Source organism: Carcharodon carcharias, chromosome 2, assembly GCF_017639515.1.
Source record: "Carcharodon carcharias isolate sCarCar2 chromosome 2, sCarCar2.pri, whole genome shotgun sequence".
Lineage (NCBI taxonomy): Eukaryota > Metazoa > Chordata > Chondrichthyes > Lamniformes > Lamnidae > Carcharodon > Carcharodon carcharias.
Window position 1 is genome coordinate 225,236,399 of NC_054468.1, and position 17,376 is coordinate 225,253,774.

The 17,376-nt window shown below is 41.4% G+C and overlaps 1 protein-coding gene across 1 annotated transcript in view; it reads right to left on the reverse strand.

The window, feature by feature from the left end:
- The window catches only part of ints9 (integrator complex subunit 9), a 46,167-nt gene that overhangs the window by 11,066 nt on the left and 17,725 nt on the right, over positions 1-17,376 (reverse strand). The window contains exons 4-7 of the mRNA XM_041181668.1: positions 14,924-14,986; positions 13,836-13,975; positions 8,746-8,832; positions 491-611 (exon numbers count right to left, since the gene is read on the reverse strand). Of these exons, the coding sequence (XP_041037602.1) occupies positions 491-611; positions 8,746-8,832; positions 13,836-13,975; positions 14,924-14,986 (411 nt within the window). The remainder of the gene's footprint in view (positions 1-490; positions 612-8,745; positions 8,833-13,835; positions 13,976-14,923; positions 14,987-17,376) is intronic.

The window sequence follows — 17,376 nt, forward strand, 5'->3', positions numbered from 1 at the left end:
ACTAAGTTAAAGGAATTGTATAAATGTAACCTGTTGTCATGATTGAGTCATGCTTCTCTTTCAACATTTGCCATTTGCAATGTCAACTGTCATGATGTAGCGTCGGCTCTGGAAACTACGTGGCTCTGTGGAGTGAGGCTCTCCCAATTCTGTCACCATTTTGCATACAAAAAAGTTTCTATTTGTCAACTATCGCAAGAGAGGATAAATCCATCTTCCTGCTAAATCTTGCTACTAATTGGGTAGGATGTTTTGATCAGCAAAGTCTGATACTCAGGGAGTAAAGCTAAAAGAGAACAAACACGAAACTAAAAAAGACAAACTACAAATGCTGGCGATCAAAAATCAAAACAAAATACTGAGATGAAGGGTTTTAGACAGGATGTTACCCCAGCTTTGGTTTCAACTTTTGACAACTTTGCATTCTCACCATTTTGTTTCCCTCACCCAGGAAGTTTAGTCATTACAATAATGAGAAATAGATACTTACTATTTTCTGAGAGTATCCTACAAGCTGAACCTTACTTAGGGCCAAGTTGACTTCCGGCATTGTGTAACACCGTTTCCATGTCAAAACCTCCACAGCATCCTTCAGAGGTGCGGGTAAGTGCCTGGAAACAGAAGCAGGGTAACACCTTGAGGAATAATAACAAGGGGGAATTCTAGAGAAAGCTATTTTCCTAGGGTGCGGTTAAAATCCGAAGCTTGTAATCACAGGGAAGAGTTGAATAGTTTAACTCAAATTCAGGGGAAGCAAGATAAACAGGGAGAAAGGATTTAAAGGATATTTTGATGGGGTTAGATAAAGAGGGGGAGGCTTTAATATGGAGCAACAATGCTGAGCTGAGCAGGGAGGTGGGGTGTTGAATGGTTATGGCAGGCCGATGGTAAATGCCCAGCTGCCCAAATCCCACAGAGACACTTGAAGCAGCTGCAACAACTATTCACAATTTGTACTTATTTTGAGCTGCGGGCTTTGAATTCAGTAAAAGTAGGTCACCAAGTCTTATAGGTTTCTTAAAAAACTAAATTAAACCTTTATTAATTTTTTTAAAATGATTTTAAGCACATACATGGATTTAAAAATTACTCCCAAAATAACTTCTAGCTCCCCTGATTAATCTGACTCCCAGTTATACCTCAGTTAAAGCAACAGTAAAAACACATATTTTAAAAGACCCAAAGTAACACAATAGCCTGAACAGTCGAATTCAAAGTGAGCTTTCTTAACCTCCGTTTCTTTAGACAGCAGCTGGAGGTTTAGATGCTGGAGGCTTTTCACACTTGCTAGATCTTAGAATTCTTTCTTTCCTACACACAGCCTCATTTCCTTCACAAAGATTTCCCCTTTGAATGCAAATTCCCATTTTTTACAATGTCTTCGGACTTTACCTCTCTAATAATAAAAATCTATCATAGTACCAATTTTACAAGTAATCTTTGAGAAAAATAAACACACTGTTTCTTAACTTCTCCTGGCTGGGTGAAACATTTCACCCCCCCTCTTTTGAATTCAAGCTAGTCTGGTTTATTTAAAAAGGCAAATGTTCCCATTACACCTCATATTCTAAAACTTCATCCATATTTACTTGCTAAACATCTTAAACCTAGCTTATCTTCTGATACATCAAAGCCTTCAGACCAGCTGCCTTTAATTCAATTAAGTCACACACACACCACTATTACCCTACTTTACAATAAATTCCAATAGCATTATGAAAATTATTATATCTTCTTGACATCCCCCTTATTAAAAAAAGAACCAGAATTTAAAAAGATGGTTTCATTTTCTGAACCCATCTTACATTACTTCCCATACTTATTACACTCTTACATTACCAGATGCATACATTAACATAATATATATACAAATCCTCGGTATCAAAAGAAATCATTCCAGTCCAGCATCCAAGTTTTAAATGTCCAACTTTCCCTTTAAGCTTCAAACTCTTGACAATGCATCCGCAATCATATTTTCTCATCCCCCACATGTATAATCTGTAGATTAAATGGTTGCAGTAGTAAACCCCATCTAAATAGTCTTGCCTTCCGTCTTGAGATTTGTCCAGAAACTTTAAAGGATCAAAGTCTGTATAAACAATTGTTTCTGACGAATTGTTTGCCACGTAAATCTCAAAATGCTGCAACGCTAACACCAAACCCAAAGTCTCTTCTTCGGTCATTGAATATCTTCTCTATTGTACATTCAAATTCCGTGAAAAATACCCTATCGGTTTTTCAATTCCAGTGTCATCTTATTGTAACAGTGCAGTCCCAATGCCTATATCGCTTGCGCCAATGGCCAACTAAATTGCTTGGCGTCATTGGGCACTGCCAAAACTGATGTTGTAGTTAACAGTTTTCAATCCGTCAAATGCCTTCTGACTCTCCTGTGTCCATTGAAACTGCTTGTTCATTTTTAATAGTTCAGTCAATGGAGCAACCACTCGGCTAAAATTTGGTACAAGTTTCCAATAAAATCCACTCATGCCCAGAAATCTCAAAACTTCTTGTTCTGTTGTAGGCACTGGGAAATCCATGATAGCCTTGACTTTCACATCTCTCAGAGCCACCTTACCATGTCCAATGGTATGGCCTAGATACGTAACTTGTGTTTTTGCAGGTTCACTTTTAGCCAAGTTCAGCACCAAATTAGCTTCTTGTAATTGAGTAAATAATTATTCTAGATGTTGTAAATGCTCCTCTCACGTCTGACTGAAAACTATCATGTCGACAAGATAAATAGCACAATTGCTCAGACCCACAATTACTTTGTTTGTCAATCTTTGAAATGTTGCAAGTGCATTTTTCATACCAAATGACATGACTTTAAACTGATATTGTCCATCTGGTGCCACAAAAGTGGATATCTCCTTTGCTCTGTCCAAAAACGGTATTTGCCAAAATCCTTTTAACAAGCCAACCTTTGTGATAAATTTTGATTGTCCTACTTTCTCAATACAATCTTCCAACTATGGTATAGGATATGAATCTGCTTTCGTCACTGCATTCATCTTTCGATAGTCCACACACAGTCTTTGCATTCCTTTCGGCTTTGGTACCAGCACAATAGGCAAACTCCAGTTACTGCAACTAGACTCAATGATATCATTTTGAAGCATGCCCAGATTTAATCTATAAGGATGTTGCCTAATCGAAGATGAAGCTTCCACGGATACATCATGTATAGCTAAATTTGTCCTCCCCAACTTATTCCCACAAATAGTTTTGTGTGACTGCAATAGTTTCTCCAAATCACTTTGCCACTTGTCTGAAAGATATCTCAAATTTCCATTTACGTTTTCAAGTACCCCCTCATTATCCAATTTGATTAGAGGAAAATCAATTTCAGAATCCTGCATTTCTACTTCTTTCTCATTATCTTCCACTACTAATACCTCCTTTTGGTCCTCTTCCCTGTCAAAGTACTTTTTAAGCATATTGACATGACACACACTCTGCTTCTTTCTTCTATCTATTTCTTTTCAATCCTGTAAGGCCCACTAAACCTTGCCTTTAACAAGTCACCCAGTACTGGTAACAGGACTAGCACTTTTTCCCCAGCAACAAAACTACGAGCTGTAGCTTTCCTGTCTGCCTTCACTTTCATCACTTGCTGGGATATCTATAAATGTTCCCTAGACAACTTACATGCTCTGTCCAATCTCTCTCTGAAATTTGATACATAATCCAGGAGAGTAGTTTCTGAATTTTGACCCATCAATTTCTCATGAATCAATTTCAGTGGTCCTCTCACCTCATGACTATAAACTCATTCAAAAGGACTAAAGCCAGTCAATGCATTAGCAGCATCTCTAATAGCAAACAACAAGAATGGAATTCCCTTATCCCAATCCTGTGGATAGTCCTGACTATACGCCCTCATCATCATTCTTAAGAGTTTGATGCCATCTTTCCAAAGCCCCTTGTGACTCAGGATGGTAAGCTGTTGACTTAAATTGTTTTATCCCCAAACTATTCATCACTTCTTAAACAGCTATGACATGAAATTTGAACCCTGATCGGATTGTATTCCTTTAGGTAAAGAATATCTTGTAAAAAATTTAGTCAACTCTTCCACAATTTTCTTTGTTGCAATATTTCTCAAAGGTATTACTTTGGGAAACCTGGTAGACACATCCATTATTGTCAGCGAGTACTGATTTCCACTTTTAGTCTTAGGGAGGGGTCCTACACAATCAATCATGACCCTAGTAAAAGGTTCTTCAAATTCATGAATTGGAATTAAAACTGCCAGCTTAATCACTGTTTGTGGTTCCCCTGTCACCTGACATGTGTGACATGTTCTACAGAATTTGACTACATCCCTATGCAATCTAGGCCATTAAAAATATTTTTGTATTTTCGCCTGTGTCTTTCTAATTCCTGAATGTCCCTCATTGGAATTTCATGAGCACTTCTCAGAACCTCATTTCTATACCCAAATGGTATTACAATCTGATGCATCTCCCTGCTTTCATTTGCCGAAGCATGATAAGGCCTCCTTTTTCTCATTAAAACATTACCCTTAAGGTAATAATATTCTGGAATACATTTCGCCTCTGTTTCTGAGTAAGCTGTTTGATTTAACTGTCTTATTTGTAAAACCTTTTACTGTAACTCCACCAAATGCCTTAAGTTAAACACTTCAGCAACACTGTCTTCCAGTCTTTCTTCCTGAGCAATCTTATCAAAACAGTGCCAGCTGGTTAGGCTTCCACACCTTCTCTTTGCCTTTGAACTTCCTGTTCTTCTTGTTTTAACCCATGAGCTCGTGATCTTGCTATCACAAAATCTGGAAACAATCCAGGGTGCTCTCTCTCTCTCTCTGCAACACTTCTGTTGAAAACACTTCTACAGGCTGCTCAACTACCATAGGCATCACACGCATCTGGGACCCAGCTTTATCATTACCCAAAACAAATTGAACCCCTGCAATGGGCAATTTTTCCACTATTCCAATAATCATCTCACCTGTTTTTCACTTACTCTTTAAATTCACCTTCCACAATGGAATAGGCTTAGCCTGAACCCCACTTATTATCAACTGCTCCTGCAATACTCCCTCTGAACAACAAATATCACTATTCCTCAACATTAAGGATTGACTAGCCCCCGTGTCTCTTAAAATTTTAAAATCTTTACCTACTCCACCCTGTAGACATGGAAAGACTTTGTCTTCACATTCAACATCTTTAACATTTCTGAAACCTTGTAAGCCACTCGGTTCCAGGTTAATTCGGATTGGGCAACATACGCAAGCCTTGCCAGCGATGCCCACATTGCAAAGAATAAAAAAAGGTGCTGTGCAAAGACAAGCTATTTCCACACAAAAGGAGCAGATTACTGTGGGCGAGTCTACAGGCACCCAAATGTTTCAGATAAGCAATGACAGTAAATCAAGAACATGTTTCTGGCTCAACCGCTCTGCGGTGGATGGTGTAGGCAGACAGGGAGATACAGATGGTGAAAGAGGGAGAAATAAAAATCAAAGATTACTACCAAAAAGGGAGAAAAAGAAAATACATAGAGCTGGAATTGGAATTAGTTTTGAATGTCCTCACATACAAATGGCCTTCTCAAGCTGGATGCAGCTTTTGCAACTACTGTTTGGTTTCAGCCAAATCACTATTCTTTTCAAAGTCTAGGTCGTGGCTACTGGGTAACTATTCAATTCTGCATGCAACAGCAACCTGCAATATTTTTCCAGCTTAATTTATGCTGTTGCTAACACATAGAAACTGGAGATAATCCTTCCTCCCATTGATCTTCACCAGTGTGATATTGTATCGAATTTTTTTTAAAAATTCACTCATGGGATGTGGGCATCGCTGGCAAGACCAGCTTTTAATGCCCATTCTTAATTGCCCTGGAGAAGGTGATGGTGAACTGCAGTCCACATGGTCTAGGTACACCCACATCGCTGTTAGGGAAGGTGTTCCAGGGTTTTGACCGACTGATGAAGAAGGAGCGGTCAACAGGTTTCCAAGTCAGGATGGTGTGTGACTTGGGAGGGGAGTTTGCAGGTGGGGTTGTTTCCATGGTGCCCTAGTCCTTCTAGGTGGTAGAAGTCGTGGGTTTGAGAGTTGCCTCCTTGGTGAGTTGCCTCCTTGGTGAGTTGCCTCCTTGGTGAGTTGCCTCCTTGGTGAGTTGCCTCCTTGGTGAGTTGCTGCAGTGCATCTTGTAGATCAGGTTTGGCCAACATACAGTCCATGGGCCAGAATCCGGCCTGCCAAAAGTTTCTATCCAGCCTGCCAACCTTTTATAATTTGTGCCAACTGGTGGTGAAATACATAGGCCAAGTGAGTTTCAGACTACTTCTTCTTTGAACCAAACTGCTGAGGTTTTCACTCCATCAACTTCAAAATTCTTAATTTCAAGTATCGATATGTACCTGGTATTTATCTCGAACAGTGCCTGCCCATTGTATTTATCAAAACATAGGTGGAAGCTCCTTCGATTACTGGCAGGAAAAGGAAAACTGATACTGAATGTTGGGTCTTCAAAGGCTCTTGGACTGTTGATTTTTTTTGTTATTGAGCACAACGGGGGCATACTGTGTCTGACATATCAAGAGAAGATTAGCTGTTTTCAAGCAATACAACATCAAGCGACATTATTCTCCAAAACACGCTGGTAAATTTGACAGCCTCACAGGTCAGGTGAGAATTGACTGAGTAAACTCGCTGAAACAAAACATTATCGGGCAACAACCTTCCTTCAAAAGCTTAGGCAGCTTCTGATAGCTGAAGCAACAGCCCAAGTGAGGGAAACCGCTGTCTGACGGGGAATTTGTGGAAGACTGCTTAGGCATATTTACATCTGCGGCATGTCCTGATAAATGCCAGAGAAGACCAGCCTTTCACATCAGACCGTTGATAGAAGAGTAGACGACTTCACATTTAACATTCAAACTTCTCTGATCAAAAGCCTCGATGCCTGTTAGTCTTACAGTCTAGGGTTCAATGACAGTACAGATGTGAGCGATACAGCTCAACTGGCAATCTTTGCATGAGGAGTCAAGAAAACGTTCAAAGTCGTTGAGGAACTGTTTGACCTATATTCAGTGAAAGGCATAACAACGGGATAAGACATTTTTGACGTGTCTTGGTGAAATTCGGTCTTCCAGAGAACAAACTTTGTGGTCTGACAACTGATGGGGATCTGCGATGGCAGACAAAGCACAATGGATTAATATTCAAATCGGTGCCTCATGAAGTCATCACACATCACTGCATCTTTCACTGAGCAGTTGTGTGCAAAGACCCTGGAGATGAAACATGTGATGGAAAGGGTTAATTTTATAAGGTCCAAAGGGTTCAACCACAGACAGTTCCAAGCCTTTCTTACAGAGGTAGGGTCAGACCATGACGTCGTCCTTTACTTCAGTCATGTTCGCTGGCTCATCAGGGCAGACACACTAGCCAGATTCTGGTCACTGGTTGAAGAAATAAAAAAAACCTTCACGACAAACAAGGAAAAGGATGTAAGCTTCACGGATGACGATGAGTGGCTGAATGACTTGGTATTCCTAGCTGACATCACCAAGTTTCTCGCAGACTTGAATGTGAAACTACAAGGAAAGGATCAATTTGTCAACAAACTTTATGAGCATGTCCAAATGTTCATTCAGAAGAAAGAAATAATTCAGGAACAGTTGATTATGAAGAAAGTTGTCCATTTCACAATGCTTTCAACAAGGCTTGCTGAGACATTAAACCAATAAAGTATTCTGCACTGACTGGCAGTCTGAGCGATGAGCTCAAACAAAGATTTTTGGATTTCTAGGAACACTGTGATGAACTGAAACTGTTTGCAATTACACTTAGAACTGCTGCCACTGATGCTCATGCTGTGTTCCAAGTGGAACAAACAGAAGTCCAAAATGACAGTGACATAAAGAAAGCTTTCACAGAGCATGACCTTCTGACATTTTATAGTCAATACATTCCCTCAGAGTCTTGTCCAATATATCGATTCATTGCACTGTTTGGCAGCAAATATTGCTGCGAGAAGCTTTTATCATAAATAGAAAATGTCAAAACAAAATCATGATCACTCCTGACAGACGGACATCCATCCAGAGCACTCCGCATTGCAACTTCAAGTGTGACTACTTCTGCAAGCAAAAACAATCTCAGATAACTCACTAAATCAGTGTTCAATATAGTGACAAGAAAGCAAGCTAATAAACGAGTTTTCTCATTTGAAGCTTATTTATAAAAATGCACGTTTTGACTAATAGCAAGATAAATTTCTAAAGCCTTATCTTTCCAGAATTTGCTGGCCCAATGAGTGAGAAAATAAAAATCAAAATATGGCATAAAGCTTGGACACCCTCGTTGTAGATAGTACACGTTGCAACCACAGTGTTTACATGGCTGGTCCAGTTAATCTGTATCTCCATGTGTTATAATAGGCAACTACTCAGAATCTATTTGGGTTACTCTATATAACTTACTACAGGCATTTCCGCACAGTAATATCAGAGTTGTGTTTTCTGTAACCTGTACTCCTAGATACTAAGTGGACAAAGAACATAGAATTCACTTGCAATAACTTAAATGTAGAAAATTAAATAAAGGAAAATAAGTTAATAAACATCATCAGTAAAGCAGTTAACATCCATACTACCAGGCATATGGATCCAGAAAACACACATGAAAATCTCATCAAGAAACAAAAGGGAAAAATAAGAGAAAACTGTACAGTCTTAGCCAGAAATAGTTCCGCTCATCATTGTACCTGAGCATTTCTCGATTCTTCCAGTAGGTGGCAGACTGTGGCTTGGGCACACGCTCCATAAAGTTCACCAGCTCTTCCATGAGAAGCCTGTTGAGAACAAGAGAAGAAAAATATAAAATTTGAAATGTTAACGATTTAAATATAATGGAAGTTTACTAAACTGTCTTTAGTATTATTATTATCGAAGGGTTATCTATTTGAAAATCAACTTTCATCGCGGCCAAGGGCCAGTTTTAAAATCAATCACTCCAAGTAAAATATAAAAATACAAAAAATAATAAAAAGAACAGGGTAGAATAAGGACTGATCATTAGATTACGGTCTTTACATTTTCGGTGTTTAAAGTATAACAGTCGTTAGAGTTCATTCATTGTTGGGGATGAAGAATGGCATTGGGCTACTTTTAAATCTTGTCATTTTACATCTTAATTCAGTTGGTGGATTTGATTTCTGGAGCTGGTAGCCGCTGCGAGATCGAGTCTGCAGGTAACAAGTGGTGAAGTTTGGAGGAGTTCGGTGGTGATCTCACAAACGAATGGCAGAGCTGATCAGGTCTGTTCTTGAGAGTGACTCCAGGCTGCAATCGCGTAAGGCATCTGAGTAATTATGGTACTTGAGGCCAAGAATGACTTTGCAAACCCTCCTCTGAGCACTTTCAAAGGCTTTCGGAGCATAGGAGCAAGAGAAGGCCATTCGGCCCGTTCAGCCTGCTCCGCCACTCAAAGAGATCTTGGGTGATCAGCTACGTTTATGCCATCTTCTTTTCTCCCCCCCCCCCCCCCCCCCCCCCCCCGCCACTATCTTGAACATGCTCAGCAATTGAGCTTCCACAGCCCTCTAAGGTAGAGAATTCCAAAGATTCACCACCCTCGGGGTGAAGAAATTCCTCCTCATCTCAGTCTTAAATGGCCTGTCCTTTATTCTGAGCCTGGTTCTAGGCTCACCAGCCAGGGGAAATACCCGATCCACATCTACCCTGACACGCACTGTAAGAATTTAATAAGTTTCAATGAGATCACCTCTCATCCTTTGAAACTCTAGAGAATACAGGCACAGTTTATTCAATCTCTCCTCATAAAACAATCCCAGCATCCCAGGGATTAGCCTGGTGAATCTCAGTTGCTCCCTCTATGACAAGTATATTTTATTTATTCATGAAATGTGCGAGTCACTGGCTAGGCTAGCATTTATGCCCATTCTTAAATGCCCTTGAGAAGATGATGGCGAGCCACCTCTTGAACGACTGCAGTCCATGTGGTGTAGGTACATCCACAGTACTGTTAGGAGGGGAGTCCCAGGATTTTGACCCAGTGACAGTGAAGGAATGGCAATATAATTCCAAGTCAAGATGGTGTGTGACTTGGAGGGGAACTTGCAGGTGGTGGTGTTGCCACGCATCTGCTGCACTTGTCCTTCTAGATCGTAGAGGTTGCGGGTTTGGAAAGTGCTGTCGAAGGAATCTTGGTGAGTTGCTGCAGGACATCTTGCAAATGGTATATACTGCTGCCACTGTGTGTCAGTGGTGGAGGGAGTGAATGTTCAGTGATGAATGGTGGGTGGGGTGCCAATCAAGCGGGCTGCTTTGTCCTGGGTGGTGTAGAGCTTCTTCAGTGTTGATGCGACTGCACTCATCCAGGCAAGAGGAGAGTATCCATCACACTCCTGACTTGTGCCTTGTGGAAGGTGGACAGGCTTTGGGGAGTCAGGATGTGAGTTACTCTGCAGAATTCCCAGCCTCTGACCTGCTCTTGTAGCCAACAGTATTTATATGGCTGGTCCAGTTTGATTTCTGATCAATGGTAACCCCCAGGATGTTGATAGTGGGGAATCAGTGATGGTAATACCATTGAACGTCAAGGTGAGATGGTTAGATTCTCTCTTGTTGGAGGTGGTCATTGCTTGGCACTTGTGTGGCATTAATGTTATTTGATATCCTTCCTTAGATATGAGACAAAAACTGTATACGATATTCCAGGTATGATCTCACCAAACCTCTTTACTCCTGTACTCAAATCCTCTTGTGGTGAAGGCAAACATACCATCTGGCTTCCTAATTGCTTGCTGCAGTTGCATGCTAGCTTTTAGTGACTCATAAACAAGGATTCCCTCCTTTAGATGCCAACCTGACCCTGTGTGCCTTCTCAGCACTCTTGTATTTCATTCTGATTTCTCAATATATAACTGGATTGCTGCACAGAAGAGTCAGCATGGACTCAATGGGCCGAATGGTCAACTTCTGTGCCGTAACGATTCTCTATGGTTTTATTTCCAAAGGTCAGTCAGGGATATTTGATTTGGTACGGGATAACCAAATATGTGGAAAGTAGTACAAGCTGAAAAGGGTTAGATTCAAGCTAGTTATCAGAAAGCATTACTTCACTAAGACAGTGGGTGCTTATTTTTGGAACAGCTTACCAAGGGTAAGTAATTTTGTTCCATTCAAAGACTTGAAGTGAAATACATTATTTACGACCATTACCATCGCAGGAGGGCAGAATAAGATCAACAATCTTTTCCAGTCTTGAGGTTTTCTGATGATTTGTTTTATTTTATTTGGACCATTATATCATTTTAAACTTCATTCTTGGGATGAATCACAGCCAAGGAACACTTTATTTCCTCATCCAAGGTTGCCCTCGAGAAGGTGGGGGTTGGACTTGTCGTGAAAGTACTCCCATAGTGGTGTTGGGTAGGGAGATCCAGGATTTTGCGCCAGTGGTGATGAATGTACGGTGATATAAATGTCAAAATAAGGATGGTGATTGTCTTGGGAGAAGCAGGGGTGGGGGAAACTTGGAATCATAAAATAATACAACACTGAATGAAACCATTTAGCCCATCAAGTTAGCACTGGCTCTTTCAAAGAGCAATCCGGTTAGTCCCACTTTTCCACTCCTTCTCCTCATCCCTGTAATTTTTCTCCTTCAAGTACCTATCCAATTCTCTTTGAAGGCTGCTACTTAATCAATATACACCATCTTATCAGGCAGTGCATTTCTAATCATGATCACCCATCGCATTAAAAAGGTTTTCCCTCATGTCACCTCTGGTTCTTTTGCCAATCATAGTCGACCCTTCAGCCTTTGGAAACAGTTTCTCTTTCTAAACACTTAATGAACGTAGGACTTAGGAGCAGGAGCAGGCATAGGCCATTCAACCCTTTGAGCCTGCTCCCCCCTTCAATAAAATCATGACTGACCTGGTTGTGGTTAAATCCACTTTGCCGTTTATCTTCCTATAATCCTTAACACCCTCGTCTATCAAAAAATTGTCTAACTCTGCCTTGAATAAATTCAATAACCTAGCTTCCACTGCTATCTGTGCAAGAGATTCCACAGACTGATGATCCTTTGAGAGAAAAAAATTCTCCTAATCTCCGTCTTAAACCATAGACCTCTTTTTCTTAAACTGGTTTTAGTCTTTCCCGCAAGTGGAAACATCCTCCTTGTATCCACCCTATCAAATCCCCTCAGGATCATACATGTTTCAATAAGTTGACTTCTCATTCTTCTGAACTCTAGGTTGAACAGGCTGAGCCTTTCTTCATAAGAAAAGTCCCTCACTCCAGGAATGAATCGAGTGAACCTTCTCTGTCCTGCTTTTAATGCAATTATATATTTTTTTAAACAAGGAGACCAAAACTGTACACAGTACTCCACCAGATGTAGTCGCACCAAGGCCCTGTACAGGTGCAGTAAAACTTCCCTGCTTTTATATTCCATTCCCGTTGCAATAAATGCCAACTTTCCATTTGCCTTCCTAATCACTTGCTGTACCTACATACTAACTTTTTGTGATCCATATACCAGAACACACACATCCCTCTGTACCACTGAGTTCTGCATTCTCTCCCCATTTAAATATGTACTGCTTTTCTCTTCCTCGTGCCAAAGTGGACAAGTTCACATTTTCCCACATTATACTCTAGCCCCCAATTTTTTGCCCACTCACATAACCAGTCTATATCCCTTTGCAGACTCTCTACCTTCTCTTGACAACTTACTTTCCTATCTTGGTGTAATCGGCAAATTTAGCTACCATATATTCGGTCCCTAAATCATTGATGTAGATTGTAAATAGTTGAGGCCCTAGTACTGATCCGTGGCACCCCACTTGTTACAGCTTGCCAACCCAAAAAAAGATTCATTTACCCTGACTCTGCTTCCTGTCAGCTAGCCAATCCTTTATCCATGCTAATGTTACCCCCTACACCATGTAATCCTATTTTGTGGCAGCTTATCAAATGCCTTCTGGAAATTCAAGTGTATCACATCTACAGGTTCCCTTTTATCCGCCTTGCTTATTACTTCCTCAAAAAATGCTAATAAATTAGTTAAACACGATTTCCCTTTCACAAAACCATGTGGACTCTGCCTGATCAAATTATGATTTTCTAAATATCCTGCTGTAACCTCCTTAATGATGGATTCTAGCAATTTCCCTATGACAGATGTTAGGCTAACTGGTAGTTTCCTGCTTTGTCTCCCTGCTTTCTTGAATAAAGGTGTTAAGTTAGCTATTTTCTAGTCCACTGGGTCCCTTTCAGAATCTAAGGAATTTTGAAAGATTATAACCAATGCATCTACTATCTCTATAGCCACTTCCTTTAAGACCGTAGGATGCAGGCCATTTGGTCCTGGGGACTTGTCAGCCTTTAGGTCTAATAGTTTTCCCAGCATCTTTTCCCTGGCGTTTTATAAAGGGTCATCATATCTCCTTGTCTTTTGTATTCTATGCCTCTATTTATAAAGCCCAGGATCCCACGTGCTTTTTTAAAACTGCTTGGACCTGCCACCTGCAAAGATATGTGCAGGACATGCCCAGATATGATTTGTCTTGCACCCCTTTTAAAATTGTACCAACTTGGTAATGGTGATGCTTCCCTGCACATTGGCTTTCAGAGGAATGCTAAATTGGCCCTGCAGGTGACACTCGAATGGCCGCTTTGAGAGAGTTACCAATAGGCAATAGAATAGTACTGTAACCAGAGTTAACATCGTCAGGAGAGAAGGGGAGGGTAGAAAGCAAGGAATGAGAAAAGGAGGGGAGAAAGAATAAAAGCATTTTCAAAACACTACTGAAGTGCTTACCTTCCAATCTGCATTGTGGGCTCGGTGGAATATACTGTCCCAGTGAAGCCAGTGTGCTCTGTGATGTACGGCAATGCCATCATACAGTGGTAATTTGATATTAGGATGACATCGACAGTGGAGAGGTCGAGCAACTCTGTCTGCAATGGAGGTAGGTCACGAAGCATTTTAGTAGAATGCAACTACACAGTGAAATAAACTCTAGTGCAAAAGACACAATACCATTTATTTGCGCACACTGCCTAAAAGGGAAGGAATGTTTAAGGCAGGGCTTCCTAAACTGAGGCTCACAAAGTGAGATTCTGGGGTCGCGAGCTCTGCAGCAGCTCCAACTGAATGTTCACAGCTGCGAGGCCCCTTTAAATCCTTGTGGCTTTTTATTGGTGGCCAATGCTTGAGGCCTGATCCCTGCTCCAGAAAACAAACTGAAAAGGTACGGTTTTAAAAATACGTGAGGGCGAAAAACTCTGCCCAACCCCTCGCCCCCTCCCCCACTCCGCTCTCACAGGTCAACAGCACTCCCCCACCCCACTCTGACAGGCCTCTCCCTGCTCCCCACCACACTCTCGTAGCTCCCACCGAGGGGGTCACGACCATTTCAAAGTGCCAGTGGAAAACAGTTTGGGAAGCACTGGTTTAAGGGAATGCACTCTCCCAATACCTGTGCGTAAAAATATTATATGTCTAAACACAGACTCCAACAGAGCTCCACCATCCAGTTCCTTTCGCTCTTGCTCACTCTGGGGGCATGATTGGTAAGGATGAAGCTCGTGCTTTTCAGAGCAGCTGCAATCATTTTCACCATTGTCCCAATGTGAGACTAGTCGGGTATTGATCCTCAGCCACCTAACCCAAGGACTGACATGTGAGTAAGAATGGCAGCATAAAGGAATTGTTACTGCTAAAGGAGCCAGTGTGAATGGGAGTCCATTATTTTATTGCTAGAGGTCCCCGTATGAATGCGAGTCCACTGACTTTACTACTGGACATAACAATATGAATGGAATTTAATGATCCATAACTAACACCAGATTATCGCTCTTTCTCATGCCAAGTCACCTACTCAGACACAATGTAATTTGTTTTACCTCAGGTAGGCAGAATTCTGGCACGGAGTCAACGAATGCTCGCCCAGCGCAATCTTTCAGCTCCTATAATTAAAACATTAGATTCAAGCTGTTTAAAACCTATGTAAGGAATTACAAGTAACTATCGATTGTTTCTGAATGAGTGAGGTAAAACGTGTACCAGGTTCAGAGTCTCTACCTTGCATGGTTACCGTTCACAATTGTGAGAATAATTGTAACCAGCATCACAAGGTTCCATCCTTGATCTTCTCATTTACTTTGTCTGCATGCTCAGTTAAATCACCATAGCAGAGTCACTCGATGCCTACACTGTACCTCTCTGCCACTTCCCTGGACTCCACAACAGCCGTTCTGTTGTCTGACAAAATGTGGATCTACAAGAACGGACTCCAACTCATCGAGGGCAAAGTTATCCTGTTATCTTGTTAAAAACCTGCAGTGCCTCACCCCACCTGGAGTGTTTTGAAAACTTAGGAGTAGGCGACTCACTCCCTCAAGCCTGTTCCACCATTCAAACAGATTATGGCTAATCTGTATACGAACTTCACTTACCTGCCTTGGTCTCCATATCCCTTACTAGCCTTAGCCAACAAAACAATCCAGCCTTCCCAGGTTTAAAATGATTAACTGATCTCACACATACTGCTTTTTGTGGGAAAGAGTTCCATACTTTTACCACATTTCGTGTGAAGAAGTGTTTCCTAACTCATCTCCTGAATGCCTGGCTTTGATTTTAAAGTTATGTCACCCATCAATTTCTTTCACAATCCTAAAACCCTTCTTCATATCACCCCTCAAGTTTTGATATTCTAGGGAGTACAATGCTATTTATGTAATTCCTCCTCATAGTTTAAGATAAGAGAAGATAAGAGGCCATGGTGTTAGAGGCAAGGTACTAGCATGGATAGAAGATTGGCTGTCTGGCAGGAGGCAGAGAGTGGGGATAAGGGGGTCCTTCTCAGTATGGCGGCCGGTGACTAGTGGAGTTCCGCAGGGGTCAGTGTTTGGACCACAACTTTTCACTTTATACATTAATGATCTAGATGAAGGAACTGAGGGCATCCTGGCTAAGTTTGCAGATGATACAAAGATTGGTGGAGGGACAGGTAGTATTGAGGAGGCTCAAGAAGGTTTTGGACAGGTTGGGAGAATGGGCAAAGAAGTGGCAGATGGAATACAATGTGGGGAAGTGTGAGATCATGCACTTTGGTAGGAAGAATCGAGGCATGGACTATTTTCTAAATGGGGAGAGAAATCAGAAATCTGGAGTGCAAAGGGACGTGGGAGTCCTAGTCCAGGATTCTCTTAAGGTTAACTTGCAGGTTGAGTCGGTAGTTAGGAAGGCAAATGCAATGTTGGCATTTATTTTGAGAGGACTAGAATATAAAAGCAGGGATGTGCTGCTAAGGCTTTATAAGGCTCTGGTCAGACCACATTTAGAATATTGTGAGCAATTTTGGGCCCCATATCTCAGGAAGGATGTTCTGGCCCTGGAGAGGGTCCAGAGGAGGTTCACGAGAACAATCCCAGGAATGAAAGGCTTAACATATGAGGAACATTTGAGGACTCTGGGTCTATACTCGATGGAGTTTAGAAGGATGAGGGGGGATCTGATTGAAACCTACAGAATACTGAAAGGCCTGGACAGAGTGGACGTGGGGAAGATGTTTCCATTAGTAGGAGAGACTAGGACCCGAGGGCACAGCCTCAGAGTAAAGGGAAGACCTTTTAGAACAGAGATGAAGAGAAACTTCTTTAGCCAGAGAGTGGTGAATCTATGGAATTCATTGCCACAGAAGGCTGTGGAGGCCAGGTCATTGAGTGTATTTAAGACTGAGATAGATAGGTTCTTGATTGGTAAGGGGATCAAAGGTTATGGGGAGAAGGCAGGGGAATGGGGTTGAGAAACTTATCAGCCATGATTGAATGGCGAAGCAGACTTGATGGGCCGATTGGCCTAATTTCTGCTCCTATGTCTTATGGACTTATGGTCTTTAACCCTTGGAGCCCTGGTAATATTCTGGTGAATTTGCACTGTACTCCTTCCAATGTCAATATATCCTTTCTAAGGTTTGCTGCCCAGAACAGTACCTCAATATGGTCAAAACAGGACTTTGTACAGCTGTAGGAACACTCCCCAACCACCTCTTTCTCCAAACATCGTTTTATATTCCTGCTCTCTTGAAAGCAAAGGAGCATTCCAGGGACTTCCATTGGGAACATAAGAACATAAGAACTAGGAGCAGGAGTAGGCAATTCAACCCCTTGAGCCTACCCCACCATTCATTACGATCATGGCTGATTTCATATTGGCCTCAACTCCAATTTCCCACCCTCTACCCATAACCGTTTAACCCATTATTAATTAAAATTCTGTCTATCTCCTTAAATTTATTCAACGTCCCAGCATCCACTGCACTCTGAGGTAGTGAATTCCACAGATTCACAACCCT